Genomic DNA, 20,182 nt, shown 5'->3' on the forward strand with positions numbered 1-20,182 from the left:
TTGAAAAAATGAGGATCATAATAGAATTTATCTAAAAAAAATTGTTATAGAGTAAAAGGAGAAAATGAATAAATTGTCTAATAAAGTAAGTGTAATCATTGCCTTGATTTCTACTTCTGTGTATTTTCCAGACAATAAAGGCTCCCCCATTTTGCAGCAAGCAGAGGTCGAACTCATTGACCAGACCCTCTGCGTTTCCACCTACGGCATTGTCACTTCGAGGATGTTCTGTGCGGGTGTCATGTCAGGCAAGAAAGACGCTTGCAGAGTAAGTCATCTTATGTTTTCTTTGTCTAACATGCTGTACTTTCCATAAATGCTTTCATGTTTATCTACACCATCTGGATAATAATAATAATAATGGCAATAACTCGGGCAGGTGATTGCCTTAATTCAGACACTAATTATAATCCACGTGTCTGAGATGAGGGAAAGGTGATTAAATACTAATTGGATCTGTAGAACTCATTTTCTAGTCCCATGTATTTTTCTCCAACAATTAGAATGGGGTCAGCATTTATCATTCTGCCATGATTGTCTTAATAACCAGAAACTAAAAAACATAGCTAGACGCGCACACACAGTGTTTTAGGATCGCTACCCATTTCTCTAGCAGTGGCTGTGTACCTTCTAAAATAACAAGTATTTTATTCACTTACTCCTTTGACACACAGCCTGGGGGAAAGAAAAGAGGAGTGGGAAAGGTGACTGGAGGCCTCCTGACAGTGGTGAAGCTGAAGGTCACCTTTGGGGGGGTATTTCTATAAGTCTCAGATTCCAATCTATGCAGATACCTATAGGATTACCAAAAAGTGAGCAGATGTTTTAGAGGATAAGCCAGTGCAGGAGACTCGGGTTCCATCCCTGGGTCAGGAACATCCCTTTGGGGGCGGCATGGCAACCTACTCCAGTATTGTTGCCTGGAGAATCCCATGGACAGAGGAGCCTGGTGGGCCACAATTCCTGGGGTTGTGAAGAGTCAGACATGACTGAGCACACGTGCGGGCAGAGGAGTTGTTCCCACATCTTTCCATAACCTTAGACACTGTGCTACAAAAACTCGATTATAAACATGACTTCTATCTTCTGAATTCCTATTTTGTGGCAAGGATGGTGCTAGGATCTTTATACTGCTGCTGCTGCTGCTAAGCCGCTTCAGTCATGTCCGACTCTGTGCGACCCCATAGACGGCAGCCCACCAGGCTCCCCCGTCCCTGGGATTCTCCAGGCAAGAACACTGGAGTGGGTTGCCATTTCCTTCTTCAATGCATGAAAGTGAAAAGTGAAAGTGAAGTCGCTCAGCTGTGTCCGACTCTTCGTGACCCCATGGACTGCAGCCTACCAGGCTCCTCTATCCATGAGATTTTCCAGGAAGGAGTACTGGAGCGGGGTGCCATCGCCTTCTCTGGGATCTTTACACAAATTCATTCAAATTATTCTTTCATCCACATTTTATAGAAGAGGAAACTGGGGCACAGAGAGCCTAAGTCAGCTAGTTGAGCTGGGATTTGAACTCTTATCTCTGAAAGCTACTGTATTTTGGGTGCTACCTGCAGGTAGTTGGTTATATAGTCCTGTTCTCCATAGCTACCAGCATTTAGAGGTTAAATGAGGCTTCAGAGAGTTGGTGTGCCAACATTTAAAACAAAAAGATTCCAGTCTCTCTACTACTTAGAATTTACCTAATCAGGTTTAGAATTGTGGGGGTGGCATCCAAGGACAAATCTGGAATGCTTTTTTTTAACTTTGCCTCTGAGTAGGCAGCTTTAGGGCTTCCCTGACGGCTCAGACGGTAAACAATCAGCTTGCAATGCAGGTAGACCCAAGTTTGACCCCTGGGTCGGGAAGATCCCCTGGAGAAGGGAATGGCTACCCACTTCCAGTGTTCTTGCCTGGAGAATCCCAGGGACAGAAGCATCAGTGGACTATAGTCCATGAGGTTGCAAAGAGTCAAACATGACTAAGCACTCACAAACACCTTTAGCTGAAAATAAAATTTCAGGCATTTATACTTTAAGTAATGAACACTGTAGAAATTCTATTTAAACACTGAATTATTTCAGCCTTTGTTTTTGGAATTAAGATACTAGAAAGGGCTCTAAGTGAGAGTGATTTCTCTGTAACAACTATCAGCCTGTGATCTTGGGGTTGTATCATTGGACCTTGCCATCTAAAGAGGGTCTCCTTTCCTTTTTTCCCTCACGGCCATGAGCCAACACTGAAGTTGCATGGCACAGACGTAGAAGTCAACCAATCCTCTAAGATAACCATGCCTCAAAAGGTTATTATGAAGATTAAATGACCCAAAACAGTGCTTAGCATGTATGACCACTAAACGAAAGTGAAAGTCACTCAGTCGTGTACAAGTCTTCTTGACCCCTCCCTTGTAGTATACTGAACACCTTCCAACCTGGGGGGCTCATCTGATATCGTATCTTTTCATGTTTTCAGACTGTTCATGGGGTTTTCATGGCAGGAACATTGGAGTGGTCTGCCATCCCCTCTTCCAGTGGACCATGTTTTGTCAGAACTCTCCACTATGACCTGGCCATCTTGGGTGGCCCTGCACAGCATGGCTCATAGCTTCAGTGAGTTATACAAGCCCCTTCACCATGACAAGGCTGTGAACCATGAAGGGGCAAAAGGTTATTATGAGGATTCAATGACCCAAAATAGTGCTTAGCATATCCCAGCACTAAATAAATGTTAGCTATTATTATTACTATTACTACTACTACTATTTGTATTATTGAGGTTTGCTATTTGTTTGGAGGTATGTGAAAGTTGATTCCTTTGCAAGAATCTTCAAGTGTTACTCCTGGCCTAAAGAATCAAGTTTCTTATGATGAATGCACCTTTTTGATTATAGGAAAAATAATTCTAAAATGACATTAGAAGTTTCACATCATTTCTTGATACTTCCCCAAATTGCATAGGAATTAGCTAAGAACCCTGTCAGACTGGGAGTTTGAACACAATTCATTAGGCACTTTAATAACAAAATTGACAACCATGGAACAAAAATGCTTTTTACTTAATATTATCTTCTTCTATAGGGAGATTCAGGTGGACCTTTATCCTGTCGAAGAAAGAGTGATGGAAAATGGATTTTGACTGGCATTGTTAGCTGGGGTCATGGATGTGGAAGACCAAACTTTCCTGGTGTTTACACAAGGGTGTCAAACTTTGTTCCCTGGATTCATAAATATGTCCCTTCTCTTTTGTAATTGTGCAAGTTTGATTTTTGACTGTGTTTTATGTGATAGATTCTTTTAAAAGAAATGCAGTAATTGTCAATAAAATGAGATAATTTTTTTTTTCTTCTGGAAATTTCAGATTGCATACATTTGGTATTTATTGAAAGACAGAAAGATTAATATGTATTTTATTCCAAGAAAAATTGCATCTAGGATACAGCTGTATTCATTCTTAAGGATCAAAGGGCCCTTGATTCAGGAATGGAAGAAAACCAAAGTAATGTCATGAACCAAGCCTCTAAAATAAGATAAGTCAGTGAGATGTTTAGGAATCCATACCTTAATTTATGTTCCTATTCAAGGGCAGATATTTATAAAGATCTAGGTAAATATGATTTATTGAAATAAGTTCCATAAAAAAAAATCACACCTGATCTTTGGTGTTCTAATGGAATGTATAAAAATGACTCCTTCACGAAGCAAATAAAGGCAAACTCTGTTACTGACGGAGGAAATACCTATATTGTCATTTTCCAGTATTTGGTCTAACCATATCACGGGGACATTTCTTCAGCAATAACACGGTAGCATTGTGTACAGAGAAACCATCAAACAGCTAACAAAACTAACAATTAGTACTTTTTATTAAAATGATAGAATGAAGCATTCTGGTAGGAGGATTGAAAACATTTATATGGGATTTAAAAAAAATTGTGGCAAGGCTGGCCAACAATTGAAAGACAAAAGAGTTTTTGGATGATTGTTTTGAAAGGGAAAATTTTCAGAAATCATCTAACTTCTGATCCTTTCATAAAACTCAAATGGCCAAGATTTTCTTTTATTTTCAGAGCCTTATAATATCTAGCATAGTTGTAAATCTATAGTACATGCTCAGTATATCACAGTTATTGATTTATTTTGTCCAGATTTAGTGTGTTTCACACTTTATCTCAGAATAAACTTTTCATTAAAAGAGGCCAGACTTAACAATATCACCAAATAGATAAAAAAAGCAGAAAGAAGAATGATATTATTTTTTCCCCTGGGACTAAGTCAAAAAAGTAATAGCAATGCTATTTTTTTGGTAGGGCTCAAAATAGTGGGACTGGTTTTCATAGGACTTCGGAAAATCTTAATGTAACAGCAGAAGAAGAGAGAGCAAAAGGTGTCATAACCAGGATCAGATAGTAAGACTGGACTCTGAATATGATTTCCCTGAGATAGTAAATATTTTCCAGTTTGCAAAACATATTTTGATTTACTAAAAGACTATTTCCTTCAGAAATATCCATTTTGATATCCATTTTAAAATATCGATTTTAGTGATACCCTCTGAATAGATCTTTCCGGATTCATTATCTGGCTGTGACATAGTACAGTTCAGAGGGCCAAGTCACCACTTAATCCACAAATGGGAGCTTAGCTACTGAATCCACTGCAGAGAAGAGCAAATTAGGCTGACAGTTCTTAAAACCAAGGTTTGTTTTGCCTCATAATGCTGTGACCTAGGTACATGGTGAATTGTACTTTTTATTTATGACCATTTCTAAGGAAATTTGTATTTCAACAGAATATTTCACAACTTTATACAAGTTTATGATCTCAGTTAGGAAATGAAGGATGGCTGGCATGATCTTTCAGATTCATCAGAGAAAGTTTTCAAACCACACATGCTTGGTAGCATTCTAAGCGCTAGCTGGTGCTAATGTGAGTGTACCATGATCCTCATCAGTGCAGAGATGGAGGAAAGGTTGAGAAACACCAGCCTAACTTATTTGGCTATTTCATGCCAAGATGCCTTTATAACCTGAACAGTGTGGAAATATCTACTTCATTCTTGCAAAAGTGTGAGTAGAGGCAAATTCCAAGATTGGTTTATTTAGCAGTGGGGAATGGTCTCCAGAAACAAAGACTGGAGCATTTCCGTGTGTCAGACCACTGGGGAGAATTTGTAGGGACTCCTGGCCTCCTTCACAGTGCCTCGATAACTGCGAAATGAAGCACTACAAGCCAACCAACTATTTCTCAGTTGTGTTCTGCTTTGATTATTCTGCATGGCTGACCCAACTACTGATGTTCAGCATAGTGCTGCTTGCCATCTGACAACATATGGGTACAATTGTGGTGTTTTGAAAAGGCATAAATCTATTTGAAGCTAATGAGATGCTTTACTGATGTCACTTTAATGGTGTTACTTTTTGTTTTATATGATAACCATTTGGGAAATTACTTGCTCTTACAAGAGATGAAGAAAGAAAACAAGTATTATGACAAGAAAAGCAAAACTGAACATTTTATACTGGTCAGCAAGTCTTGGCAAGAAGCATGTTTTAATTTTTTAATGTTATTTACATTTGACAACTTGAATGAACTAAAGTAATTGAGTCAATAATAATTTTTAGATTATATTAAAAAGAACTATTTGTGCAAGAACAGTATACTTTTTGAAAGCACATTTAAAGAGGTATTTATGAAAGAACAATATCCTTTAAAAAGCCACCCCTATAGAAGTTTTGAAGAAAATGCAAAAACAAATCTAAGTAGAATTTGGTTCCTCATTCACAAATCCTAAGCCTTCAACAAGAATTATTTAATCTAAATTTGGTTCTACCTCCAGGGAGCAACACTTCTTTCTAACGACTTCTGAATCCTTAGTTTAGAGTCAGACTGGCAGAGTGAAAAAAGTCCTCAAATAGAAATTGCAACATCCATATAGCTTCTAGGTCAGCTGGCTGGGGATGAAGAAATTTGCAGTTATCAGAAATCAGAACAAGTTACAAGTAAGAATTTAAGTAGTTCATTGTGAGTATATTGTGAGGTGTCAGCAAGTGTTAGTAATCCAGAAAATTTGATAGGACAGGAAAACAAGTCAATATATTCAGTATACAAAGGTTATTTCTGGGAGCAAAGAATTTGGGGTGGGCAGGTTTTAGTTACAGAGATACTCATAGTCATGGAAAAGAAAGGAACATTGGGAATATTTACTGAGATTCTGCTTTTGCCAGGCACATGCGTTCTTTAATTGCCTCATTTAATCCTCCTAATTCTACTGGGTAGGAACCATCTTATAAGGAGGAGAGAAGCTCATAGACTTTAAACAACTTGCCCAAGAACACACAGATAGCAAGGGTTTAAATTTGATCCTAACTCTTCTTCAAAACCTATGCTGCCATAGGGATGTCAACAGTGTACAGGGGCTAGGTTTATGAAATTCTGGAAATGCATTAGAATCTAGGTAAGAGAATATATAAGCCTCACTTCACTGTACTCAGAAGGCATTGAGAAATCTGGTGTCGACTGTGCATATGACAGGAAACAGTAGCTTTTTGATTCTCTGCAGGAGTGAAGGAGATTTTTAGACATCTGCTCATGGAGAAACCAGGCTTGGAAGATAGCTACAATCCATCTGACATGACAGAGGGGCTCTCTCACTGAGACTGAGCTTTTATGGGAAAAGTTCCCTGGGGCTGGGTAAGAATGGGACCTGGGGTTTGAGAGGTTTTAATGGTTCTAATCAGGGCTTCCCTGGTGGCTCAGTAGAAAGAATCCACCTGCCAATGCAGGAGATGAGAGTTTGATTCTTGGGTCAGTAAGATCCTTTGGAGAAGGACATACCCACTCCAGTATTCTTGCCTGAATAATCCCATGGACTGAGGAGTTGGTGGGCAATAGTTCAGTGTTTGTGCGAGCTCAGTTGTGCCCAACTTTTTGAGACCTTATGGACTGTAGCCCTCTAGGCTCCTCTGTCCACGTAATTTACTAGACAAGAATACTGGAGAGGGTTGCCATTTTCTTCTCCAGGGTATCTTCCTGACCCAGGGACTGACACTCCATCTCCTGCATCACTTGCATTGCGGGTAGACTCTTTACTGCTGAGCCATCAGGGAATCCCTGGAGTAACAAAAAAGCTGGACATGACTTAGCGACTAAACAACAATACAACAATGGTTCTAGTTGGGGTCTTAGGCCTCCGGTCTAGCAAGTTATCATTTCGGAGACTAGTCCAGTTAATCAACACTTATAGAGGGCCCTGTGCTGGATAGATTCCAGGAGTTTAAACAAATGGAGGAGACAGACAAGGAAAAAAATATTGCTCCTCATACTCCATGTCAGCAATTCTGGCATCTTTAGTGGTTCTCAGACAGTAAAAGTCAAACAGCCTCCAGCCTCAGGTCCTTTGTCCTGGAGTTCCTTCTTTTTTTCAGAAATCTGTACAGCTAATTCCCTTATCATCTTTAACTCTTTGCTCAAATTTCATTTTCTTAATGAAGCCTTAGTTGGCCACCCAATTTATAATCACAGCTCCCAACCTGCACGACTCAGCTCTCCAGCCTCCCTTACTCTGTTTGTCTTTTCCACAGCACACAGCACCTTCGAATATTCTAGAAATATTACTTATATTTGCTTCCCATTGATAAATATTACCCTCACAATGACAATGAGTTTGTTTTATTCAGCTATCTCTTCAGACACATCTCAAGCACCCAGAAGAATGCCTGAAACATAGCAATCACTCAGTACTACCATTTGAGTTAAATTAGACTGGATATGTGACATAGCTGGCCCAGAAACAACATGTATTGGTAGCAGAGAACAGTGTGGATAACTTTTCGTGGAGGAGGGGAATCAGAGAAAGTTTGGTGGGAAAAAGTGTGTTTCAGCTAAGATTTAAAGACATATGGAAGTTCTCCATGCAGAAATGGGCTGGAGTGGAAGAAAAAGCATTTCAAGCAGAGGGAACACCTTTCACAAAGAAGTAGGGGAAGCAACAGAATGGGGGAGGGTGAGAGCCAACCAGGAAGAGGGTGGTTAGGCCAGAGGAGACTACTGACTACTCAATGTCTGAGAAGATAAACTGGAAGTTGGTTATTGCAGGGAAAGGTATATGAGCGGGTTCTTCCCCATTTGCACCTCTGATTCATTCTCTGCTCTGAGCCTGGGAGGCTGATCCCTATCCTCCATCACCAGTTTCCAGTGGGAGTTACAGGCAGGCTCCTGGTAGTTGGGGAGAAAATCAGAGTATTTTTCCTTCTTGTTGGGTCATATAGCTTCCCAGGTGGCACTGGTGGTTAAAAAAAACAACAACAAACAAAAACAAAACCCACCTGCCAATGCAAGAGATGTAAGAGGCTCAGGTTCCATCCCTGGGTTGGAAAGATACCCTGGAGAAGGGCATGGCAATCCACTCCAGTATTTTTGCTTAAAGAATCCCAGGGACAGAGAACCCTGGCAGGCTACCGTCCATAGGGTTGCACAGAGTTGGACATGACTGAAGCGACTTAGCATGCACACATGCACTGCTAGACCATGGTCCTGGCAGTGGCTACAAATGCAGATCCTGTCACAATGGTACAACATAATGGCTCTGGTTTTTAATCAGGCTCTACTCCCTTTTAGGCCTTAGGGTACAGAGGGCTTTCTGCTGTTGCTAGAACTTGGGTGCCTCAGCATCCCTTCTTGGTTCCCTTAACCCTTGCTCCTCCATTAAAAATCCTCTTAAAGAGTTCTAGCTGAGAATGCAGACTGAGTCTTGCAAGATCTGCCTTTTAGGGTAGAAAAAGGAGAAGCCAGTGCCAGCCAGCAGCTGACTGGCTACAGTTAGCTGGACCCCATTTGGCAGGCTGATGGAATCCCAAGTCCAAATGAGTTGGTAGCAGGCAAGAAACAATTAGAGAGATCGGATATCTAGGCAGTGTCTGAAGAGCAGGCATCAAGGATGCTGGATTTTTGGACACAAGTCAGTGTCTTCTGAAATGGAGCTAATTTTTATGCAATGTGTCTGCAACACAAACTTATCTCACTATGCGCGTTTGTTGGAGACAGGGATGAGAAGTAGGGAAGCAAGCTGGCTCTCAGCACACACCCTGCTTAGCAAACAATTTCACGCTCATGAGACCGGAAGTTCTGAACCATGGACTTGGATTGTGGGTTGGTGCATAATTTTTTCCTAAGACTGTGTGTGTGTATGTGTATATGTGGCAGTGGTGGTGGTGGGGTACTGAAAGGTTGTTGTTGACACTTGCAGGTTATTTTTTCCATTTGGAGACCCCTGGCCTTCCTGCTGTTCATGGGCAAAATGATAGGATACCAAAAGAGGAACTCCCCAGGTCATTAGGTGCCCAATATGCTACTGGAGATCAGTGGAGAAGTAACTCCAGAAAGAATGAAGGGATGGAGCCAAAACAAAAACAATACCCAGTTGTGCATGTGACTGGTGATAGAAGCAAGATCCGATGCTGTAAAGAGCAATATTGCATAGGAACCTGGAATGTCAGGTCCATGAATCAAGGCAAATTGGAAGTGGTCAAACAAGAGATGGCAAGGGTGAACATCGACATTCTAGAAATCAGCAAACTAAAATGGACTGGAATGGGTGAATTTAACTCAGATGACCATTATATCTACTACTGCGGGCAGGAATCTCTCAGAAGAAATGGAGTAGCCATCATGGTCAACAAAAGAGTCCAAAATGCAGTACTTGGATGCAATCTAAAAAACGACAGAATGATCTCTGTTCGTCTCCAAGGCAAACCTTCAATATCACAGTTATCCAAGTCTATGCCCCAACCAGTAACGCTGAAGAAAATGAAGTTGAACGGTTTTATGAAGACCTACAAGACCTTTTAGAACTAACACCCCAAAAAGATGTCCTTTTCATCATAGGGGACTGGAATGCAAAAGTAGGGAGTCAAGAAACACCTGGAGTAACAGGCAAATTTGGCCTTGGAATGCAGAATGAAGCAGGGCAAAGACTAATAGAGTTTTGCCAAGAAAATGCACTGGTCATAGCAAACACCCTCTTCCAACAACACAAGAGAAGACTCTACACATGGACATCACCAGATGGCCAACACCGAAATCACATTGATTATATTCTCTGCAGCCAAAGATGGAGAGGCTATATACAGTCAACAAAAACATGAGCAGGAGCTGACTGTGGCTCAGATCATGAACTCCTTATTACCAAATTCAGACTTAAATTGAAGAAAGTAGGGAAAACCGCTAGACCATTCAGGTATGACCTAAGTCAAATCCCTTATGATTATACAGTGGAAGTGAGAAATAGATTTAAGGGCCTAGATCTGATAGATAGAGCGCCTGATGAACTGTGGAATGAGGTTTGTGACACTGTACAGGAGACAGGGATCAAGACCATCCCCCTGGAAAAGAAATGCAAAAAAGCAAAATGGCTGTCTGGGGAGGCCTTACCAATAGCTGTGAAAAGGAGAGAGGCAAAAAGCAAAGGAGAAAAGGAAAGATATAAGCATCTGAATGCAGAGTTCCAAAGAATAGCAAGAAGATATAAGAAAGCCTTCTTCAGCAATCAATGCAAAGAAATAGAGGAAAACAACAGAATGAGAAAGACTAGAGATCTCTTCAAGAAAATTAGAGATACCAAGGGAACATTTCTTGCAAAGATGGGCTCAGTAAAGGACAGAAATGGTATGGACCTAACAGAAGCAGAAGATATTAAGAACAAGTGGCAAGAATACACAGAACAACTGTACAAAAAAGATCTTCACGACCCAGATAATCATGATGATGTGATCACTCATCTAGAGCCAGACATCCTGGAATGTGAAGTCAAGTGGGCCTTAGAAAGCATCACTACAAACAAAGCTAGTGGAGGTGATGGAATTCCAGTTGAGCTATTTCAAATCCTGAAAGATGATGCTGTGAAAGTGCTGCACTCAATATGCCAGCAAATTTGGAAAACTCAGCAGTGGCCACAGGACTTGGAAAACGTCAGTTTTCATTCCAATCCCAAAGAAAGGCAACGCCAAAGAATGTTCAAACTACCTCACCATTGCACTCATCTTACATGCTAGTAAAGTAATGCTCAAAATTCTCCAAGTCAGGCTTCAGCAATATGTGAACCGTGAACTTCCTGATGTTCAAGCTTCTTTTAGAAAAGGCAGAGGAACCAGAGATCAAATGGCCAACATCCGCTGGATCATGGAAAAAGCAAGAGAGTTCCAGAAAAACATCTATTTCTGCTTTATTGACTATGAAAAAGCCTTTGACTGTGTGGATCGCAGTAAACTGTGGAAAATTCTGGAAGAGATGGGAATACCAGACCACCTGACCTGCCTCTTGAGAAATCTGTATGCAGGTCAGGAAGCAATAGTTAGAACTGGACATGGAACAATAGACTGGTTCCAAATAGGAAAAGGTGTACGTCAAGGCTGTATATTGCCACCCTGCTTATTTACCTTATATGCAGAGTATATCATGAGAAATGCTGGGCTGGAAGAAACACAAGCTGGAATCAAGATTGCCGGGAGAAATATCAATAACCACAGATATGCAGATGACACCACCCTTATAGCAGAAAGTGAAGAGGAGCTAAAAAGCCTCTTGATGAAAGTGAAAGAGGAGAGTGAAAAAGTTGGCTTAAAGCTCAACATTCAGAAAACGAAGATCATGGCATCTGGTCCCATCACTTCATGGGAAATAGATGGGGAAACAGTGGAAACAGTGGCAGACTTTATTTTTCTGGGCTCAAAAATCACTGCAGATGGTGACTGCAGCCATGAAATTAAAAGATGCTTACTCCTTGGAAGAAAAGTTATGACCAACCTAGATAGCATATTCAAAAGCAGGGACATTACTTTGCCGACTAAGGTCTGTCTAGTCAAGGCTATGGTTTTTCCTGTGGTCATGTATGCATGTGAGAGTTGTACTGTGAAAAAGGCTGAGTGCCGAAGAATTGATGTTTTTGAACTGTGGTGTTGGAGAAGACTCTTGAGAGTCCCTTGGACTGCAAGGAGATCCAACCAGTCCATTCTGAAGGAGATCAACCCTGGGATTTCTTTGGAGGGAATGATGCTGAAGCTGAAACTCCAGTACCTTGGCCACCTCATGAGAAGAGTTGACTCATTGGAAAGACTCTGATGCTGGGAGGGATTGGGGGCAGTAGGAGAAAGGGACAACCGAGGATGAGATGGCTGGATGGCATCACGGACTAGATGGACACGAGTCTGAGTGAACTCCGGGAGATGGTGATGAACAGGGAGGCCTGGCGTGCTGTGATTCATGGGGTCGCATAGAGTCGGACAGGACTGAGGGACTCTACTGAACTGGCCTTCTTGCCTGTTACCCTCTCAGTACCTGTGACTCCTCTTCTCATACACATTTAATAATCGCCAAGGTTTATGAATGTTAGCTACATATGTCTGACTGCTTTGCTGACATCAACTCTTTTAATCCTGGCAACAACTCCATTAGGTGGGTATTAACATTAGGTCAACTTTCCAGATGAGAAAATTCAGCACAGAGAGCTGAAGCCCAAGGTCTCGAAGTTCGGAACCCTTCTCGCAGTGAGAGGGGATTAGTCTAGGCATCCTGGTTCCTGAGCCTGCAGTCCCCTCCTCTACTCATCAATGTGTCTTTGTCTGACTCTAGACTCATAAGAAAGGGGTGGGTTTGTGTGTATTAGTCACCTTCATTTGCTTAGTACCTTGTACGATGGCTGGCACTCAGCAGACAGTTATATGTTCACTGTTGCTGTTGTTCAGGCGCTTAGTCTTGTCCGACTCTTTGCGACCCCATGAACTGCAGCATGCCAGGCTTCCCTGTCCTTCACCATCTCCCAGATCTTGCTCAAACTCACCTCCATTGAGTCGGTGATGCCATACAAGAACCTCATCCTCTGTCGTCCCTTTCTCTTGCTTTCTATCTGTCCCAGTATTAAGGTCTTTTCCAATGAGTCGGCTCTTCTCATCAGGTGATCAAAGTATTGGAGCTTCAGCTTCAGCATCAGTCCTTTCAGTGAATATTCAGGGTTGATTTCCTTTAGGATTGACTGGTTTGACCTTCTTGCAGTCCAAGAGATTCTTAACAGTCTTCTCCAAACTTCAGTTTGAAAGTGTCAGTTCTTTGGCACTTCTTTATGGTCAACTCTCACATTCATACTTGACTACTGGAAAAACCATAGCTTTGACTATATAGACTTTTGTCCGCAAAGTAATGTCTCTTTTTATATGTGGTCTAGGTTTATCATAGCTTTTCTTCCAAGGAGCAAGTCTCTTGATTTCATGGCTGCAGTCACCGTCCACAGTGGTTTTGGAGCCCAAGAAAATAAAGTCTTTTACTGCTTTCGTTGTTTCCCCATCTATTTGCCACTAAGTGATGGGATTAAATGAATGAAATTTTGCTAGGCAGTGAAAGCTGGAGCAAGCCCTGGCAACAGACAACTGCTCGGGGAGGGTGGAATGCCCATCCATGTCAAAGCCTAAAGCCCAATCAGGCCACCCACTCAGCTTCTGCTTTGTATTGAATTGTGCGAATTGAAAACGGCAGAGCAGGCAGCGCCCTGAACAAACCAGAAAAACAGCCTTCTTCCGCCGTGCTCGCGAGCTCACAGCTGGGAATGCCTGTGGCGCCTGGAGGGAGCGAGGCGCGCTTCCCCCGCGATAAAGGCAGCTGCCTGCCCGCCCCGCCCCGTCGGGTCCCGCCTACCACCCGAGGCCTCCCCGCCCGGGGGTGGAGTGAGTAGCTCGCTAGGCCACTTTGGACTCTGCACCCGCGGGTGTATGGGTACTGCTTCCTGGCGGGCTGTTTAGTCCCCCTCTGCCGGTTCATGGAGGGGGCCAGTCCCCCATCTCCAGGAGATGAGCTGGAGCTCTCGGTGATCCAAGAGCAGCCAGACGAGCAGACGCCTCTCAACGGAGCTGTCCAGGGCATCCTTTCTTTAGCCGAGGAGCCCTGCCCAGTCCAGGTAAGCTCTCCTTGGCTCTGGCCGCTGTTAGCTGCAGGCCAGGACCCGGGCGTGGTAGGGCACAGTTTCAGGTTTCCAGGCAGCTCCCGGGGCGCAGCCGACCCCCAGCGCCCGTGGTGCTCTCTGGAACATTCTGAATGGAGCAGACACAGAAGTGCCCTCCAGCCTGAGCCTGCCCTCGGATCCCTCCGACTCAGGGATTAAGGAGTTTTATCAGCGAAGTGTGCGCTCTTCTCTTCAGAGAGAGAATCAAATGGCACCCCACTCCAGTACTCTTGCCTGGAAAATCCCATGGGCAGAGGAGCCTGGTAGGCTGCAGTCCATGGGGTCGCGAAGAGTCAGACACGACTGAGCGACGTCACTTTGACTTTTCACTTTCATGCATTGGAGAAGGAAATGGCAACCCACCCCAGTGTTCTTGCCTGGAGAATCCCAGGGACGGGGAAGCCTGGTGGGCTGCCGTCTGTGGGGTCGCACAGAGTAGGATACGACTGAAGCGACTTAGCAGCAGCAGCAGCAGAGGTGGTTTTGAAAATTTTTTTAACTTTCAAAAATCCCCCCACCCCCACCCCCGGTGCAAAGAGTTAGGATGATAACCGAAGTCTTCTTTTCTTGAGAATCTCTTAGCCTTCCTTTTCTATACTGCCTTGCCACTTGTTCCCCTCCCACTCCCCCACCCCCAGCCTTCACCCACTGCCCACTATCTTCCATCTTGGTTAACCATCCCCTGGGTCCACACTTTTATGTCTTCTTCGCCCAGTCTGGACATTTGGTTTCGCAGAAAGAGATGTAGGGGAGAAGGGAGAAAAAGGGCAAGAGAAGGAAATGGCAACCCACTCCAGTATTCTTGTCTGGAGAATCCCCCGGACAGAGGAGCCTGGCCGGTTGCAGTCCGAGGGGTCGCCAAGAGTCTGCTACTGAAGCGATTGAGCACTTAGCACAGAGGACTGGGGTGGGGGTGGGGTGGGAGTGAACTTGCCCTGCCTAACTCAGTTTCCGGGTTCGTGTCTCAAAGAACTAGACTATGGTCGTTTGCTTTGGCCTCATTTCAGTTTCTGAGAAAGTCGCTGGTGATGTTTAGACAGAACTCTTTTCTGATTCAGCCCTAACAGTGACAGGAAACTTATTCATTCTCATCAAATGCTTGTAAAACAGCAGAGACTTTGAATTCTACCTTCTGATTAACCCTTCAAAGTGGCTTGATGTTTACTAGGTATATGCACCTCCCCATGTATATACATATGCTTACAACCTGACCTTTCTGGGTCCCTCTCCTCCATTTCCTGTTTCTTTGACTGTTCAGCTGTTAATTTGAGGGGTAAACAGGAAATTCAGAAGTTGAAAGCATTGCTTTTGCCTTCTTCTTGATTCCTGGAAATAATGTAAAGTCTGCTTTTATAGGTACCCTGGAGACTAATTTGGTACTTTATATTTGAATGAAAGATGAATGCCATAGGACAAGGCAATGTTGAAGAAAGATGATTTGATCTCTGTGTATGTGGTTGTAATGGTGGACTTGCTTGGGTGGACTTGTATGTGTCCTCCAAGGCAATGTCAGGGAGTGGGAACTGGGAGTACTTGCCTCATGTTGGGTAGACCCAGGAACCCCAGGGACTCCATGGTTTGGGACTGAATCCAGACATCTGAGTTCTGGTGACACCTTCCCTACTAAAAGGTGTGTCCCGAGGCAAGGAACTAAGGTGTATGTTTTCTTTTCCCAGCTGTCAACTGACGGTAATGTAATGTGGCCAACCAGTCTTCTCTGTGAGCCTGGGAATGCACATTAAGTCAGTGGAGGAGCCGGACATATATAGGGTGTCAGTATTTTATTATCGTTTAGTACCTGCTTGGTAGAGATTGCTCTTTCATGTTTTAATTACTTCCTTGTTAGCCAGGTGTATACAGATATCTGAGACTTCCTTGTGAACTAGCTTTGTAGGCCACTGAATAGGATAGCTGTGTGAGGAACAGAATGGTGTGCAGATGAAGGTTACATCAGCATTTGGAGAACGTTCTAGAAATGCTTGAAGAGGAAAAACTTTAGAAAAGAGAAAAAATCCTCATCTAATGTGTTGATCATTCTCTTTGGTTCCATAGCATCAGTGGAAGTGTATTTTAAATTGAAAAGTCAACAAGTGTAGCATAAGCATGAGATACAGACTCTTAAGAATTTGGTGTGTAGGTCTCTTTACACCGTATGTAAAGATTTCCAGTTTTGAAATGTAGCATAACACCATGTGGTCTTATTAACCATATGTTTTGTACTTATCATGTGTCAAATACTTCTGCTACATAAATGCATTTAATTAGCACAACTAACTTCATTCTGATTTGACAAAGAGTGAAGAACTTGAGGCTCAGAGAAGTTACCAAAATACTGAAGTTCGTTGGCTCTGAGATTGAACCCAGGCTTTTTAGGATTCAGACTTATGCTGCTTTTGTTGATTTATTTTATATGTGTGCACATATATGAAAAGTGAAAGTGTTAGTCTCTCAGTCCTGTCCGACTCTTTGCAACCCCATGGACTGTAGCAGATTCTCCAGACAAGAATATTGGAATGGGTAGCCATTCTCTTCTCCAGGGGATCTTCCTGACCCAGGGATGGAACCTGGGTCTCCTGCACTGCAGGTAGATTCTTTACTATCTGAGCCACGAGGGAAGCACATATGTGTGTATGTATATACGTATATATATATACACACACATTAATATGTACATCTAATTTGAATATATAGGCATAATCACATAATTTATATTCATTTGTATATAATTGCCTAAGCTATATACTATTACTGATTCTGTAAGTGATGGAACGTAGGTGAAATACGAGGAGTTGAGTGGTGTATCGGGACTGATGAGGGAGTTGCAGGCAGATGGGTAGATGGGTGAGGAGCAGGGAACAGTTTGGGCATCATTGGGAAGAAGACATCCCATATCATGGAGTATCTTCCTACTTGGAAGGGATATCTGAGAGTATTCAAGGGTCATGGGAAGAAGTTCTTTCCCTTTCTTAATTTGGGTTTGGAAATTGAAGGAAAAATTGTAAGCCATTGAACTTCACTTTGCCTACTGTCAGTGTAAACAGGGCAGTGAAGTTGGGTCAAAACTGGAAAAGCCATCAGGAATAATTGAGCCAGACTAGCTTTTTTTTTTTTAAAATCAATTATTTGTTTGCCTGTGCCTAGTCTTAGTTGTGACACATGGGATTTTTGATCTTCATTGCAGCATATAAGATCTTCAGTTGCAGCCTGTTGGTTTCCTGACCAGGGATCGAACCCGGGCCGCCTGTGTTTAAAGCATGGAGTCTTAGCCACTGAACCACCAAGGAAGTCCCAAGACTAGTTTTCTGTTATGGCTTATTACATGGACTCTGACCTCAGTTTTTAAACAGAAGTCCCAGAGACATTTTTAAGGATAGTAGCCTCATAATAATAAGAACTATTAATTCAGTACATGGAGAGTTTTGAGGTGGGCAAGGCAGATTTGAATAAGTTGGATAAAAATTAGCCCATTGCCATGTGTTGTTTAGAATTTAGGACTAGGATCAACTGGCTCTTTTGTGCTTCAGTCAACAAGTAGATTAAGTCCCACAATGAACATTAAAGTGTAGATTGTACTGTGTGCTAAGAAAATTTCCCCCTCGTCTGTGTAATATCTGGGCCTCTCTGGTTGCTCAGTGGTAAAGAATCTGCCTGCAATGCGGGAGCTGCAGGAGACATGGGTTTGATTCCTGGGCTGGGAATATCCCCTAGAGGAGGAAATGGCTACCCACTCCAGGATTTCTGCCTGGAGAATCCCATGGATGGAGGAGCCTGGTGGGCTAGAGTATATAGCATCGCAGAGTTGGATCTCACTGAAAAGACTGAGTGTGCACACGTATAATGTCTGCTTCTCTTTGAGCCAAAGAGAAGAAAAGCCTTTTGTATCCAAGAGCTATGTAGTCCTGCTGTTGTTGCAGGACCGTATGTCATGAATTTGAACCTTATCTGAAGAGGGATGTGAAAATCTGGGGGATAGGCAAAGGAAAATCACAAAAATTCTTGGGCCGTATACTTCAATCATTGAATGTGAGATGCGGTTTGTAAAAATCTTTGAAAGTCACTCTGGAGAAAAAGCTTCCCGTGGCCTCTCCTTATGACCTAGAACTCGGGCAAGAGAGACTAAAGAAGGCAGTGAAGGAGGCAGTGTGTTTTCATGACCCAGTGTGCACGAGTAGCACAGATCTTTTGTGTCAGAGGCTCTGCACCCTCAAGGTCCAGTGGAATCCCCTGGGGGCACTTCTAAAAAGAATTCTTGGGTTGACTCTAATGTAGAGACAGCTGAGAAGCCCTGTACTCAGTTGTTGTCTTGTGTGTGGCTAACTGACCGTTTTACTATGACTTATAGGATGTGAAGATGAGTCATTCAAAGGATCGTGGTCTCTGCCTTGGAGCTGACAGCAGGCAGGTGAAGGGGGCTGCATATAGGATGGCTGTGATGGGCTGGACTAGAAGAGGCATTTCCTACAGAGGAGGACTGTGTAATTCTGAGCTGAGTTCACCCAGGAAATCAGAATATTGGTCTCATCAAACCACTAGGGTCCTGGTTGTGGTCTCTAGGGGACAGCATATATGAAGGCCCCAAAGACCAGAGAGGTACATGACCCTCATTCTCTGGCTGATTGGAGACTCCAGGCCATTTCGGGTAGGGCCACCCAAGATGGTCATGGTGGAGAGTTCTGACAAAACGTGGTCTGCTAGAAAAGGGAATGGCAAACCACTTCAGTATTCTTGCCTTGAGAACCCCGTGAACAGCATGAAAAGGCAAAAAGATAGGACACTGAAAGATGAACTCCCCAGGTCGGTAGGTGCCCAATATGCTACTGGAAATCAGTGGAAAAATAACTCCAGAAAGAATGAAGAGATGGAGCCAAAGCAAAAACAACACCTAGTTGTGAATGTGACTTGTGATGGAAGTAAAGTCTGATGCTGTAAAGAGCAATATTGCATAGGAACCTGGAATGTTAGGTCCATGACTCAAGGCAAATTGGAAGTGATCAAACAGGAGATGGCAAGAGTGAACATGGACATTTTAGGAATCAGTGAACTAAAATGGACTGGAATGGGTGAATATAACTCAGATGACCATTATATCTACTACTGTGGGCAAGAATCCCTTAGAAGAAATGGAGTAGCCATCAGAGTCAACAAAAGAGTCCAAAATGCAGTACTTGGATGCAGTCTCAAAAATGACAGAATGATCTCTGCTCGTTTCCAAGGCAAACCATTCAGTATCACAGTAATCCAAGTCTATGCTCTGGCCAGTAATTCTGAAGAAGCTGAAGTTGAATGGTTCTATGAAGACCTACAAGACCTTCTAGAACTAACACCCAAAAAAGATGTCCTCTTTATTATAGGGGGCGGGAGTGCAAAAGTAGGAAGTCAAGAGATACCTGGAGTAACAGGCAAATTTGGTCTTGGAGTACAAAAAAGAAGCAGGTCAAAAGCTAACAGAGTTTTGCCAAGAGAACGCACTGGTCATAGCAAACACCCTCTTCCAACAACACAAGAGAAGACTCTACACATGGACATCACCAGACAGTTAATACAAAAATCAGATTGATTATATTCTTTGCAGCCCAAGATGGAGAAGCTCTATACAGTCAACAAAAACAAGACCGGGAGCTGACTGTGGCTCAGATCATGAACTCTTTATTGCCAAATTCAGGCTTACATTGAAGAAAATAGGGAAAACCAGTAGACCATTCAAGTATGACCTGAATCAAATCCCTTACAATTATACAGTGGAAGTGACAAATAGATTTAAAGGACTTACATCTGATAGACAGAGTGCCTGAAAAACTATGGATGGAGGTTCATGACATTGTACAAGAGACAGTGATCAAGACCATCCCCAAGAAGAAGAAATGCAAAAAGGCAAAATGTTTGTCTGAGGAAGCCTTACAAATAGCTGAGAAAAGAAGAGAAGCGAAAAGCAAAGGAGAAAAGGAAAGGTATATGCATTTGACCGCAGAGTTCAAAAGAATAGCAAGGAGAGAGAAAAATTTCAATGATCATTGCAAAGCAATAGAGGAAAACAATAGAATGGGAAAGAGATCTCTTCAAGAAAATTAAAGATACCAAGGGAAAGGTGGGCACAAAGGTGGGCACAATAAAGGACAGAAACAGTATGGGCCTAACAGAAGCACAAGATATTAAGAAGAGGGCAAGAATACACAGAAGAACTGTACAAAAAAGATCTTCATGACCCCAGATAATCACGATG

At 42.7% G+C, this 20,182-nt stretch overlaps 2 protein-coding genes across 3 annotated transcripts in view; both read left to right on the top strand.

Moving 5' to 3' along the window:
• TMPRSS7 (transmembrane protease, serine 7) overlaps positions 1-3,329 on the top strand; it is a 46,937-nt gene extending 43,608 nt beyond the window's left edge. The window contains exons 14-15 of the mRNA XM_005674912.2: positions 132-268; positions 3,057-3,329. Of these exons, the coding sequence (XP_005674969.2) occupies positions 132-268; positions 3,057-3,227 (308 nt within the window). The 3' untranslated portion in view covers positions 3,228-3,329. The remainder of the gene's footprint in view (positions 1-131; positions 269-3,056) is intronic.
• C1H3orf52 (chromosome 1 C3orf52 homolog) overlaps positions 13,684-20,182 on the top strand; it is a 36,821-nt gene continuing 30,322 nt past the window's right edge. For both annotated transcript variants that reach the window (XM_018065321.1, XM_018065255.1), the window contains exon 1: positions 13,684-13,917. In XM_018065321.1, coding sequence (XP_017920810.1) covers positions 13,780-13,917 — 138 coding nt within the window. In that variant the 5' untranslated portion in view covers positions 13,684-13,779. The remainder of the gene's footprint in view (positions 13,918-20,182) is intronic.

Source organism: Capra hircus, chromosome 1, assembly GCF_001704415.2.
Source record: "Capra hircus breed San Clemente chromosome 1, ASM170441v1, whole genome shotgun sequence".
Lineage (NCBI taxonomy): Eukaryota > Metazoa > Chordata > Mammalia > Artiodactyla > Bovidae > Capra > Capra hircus.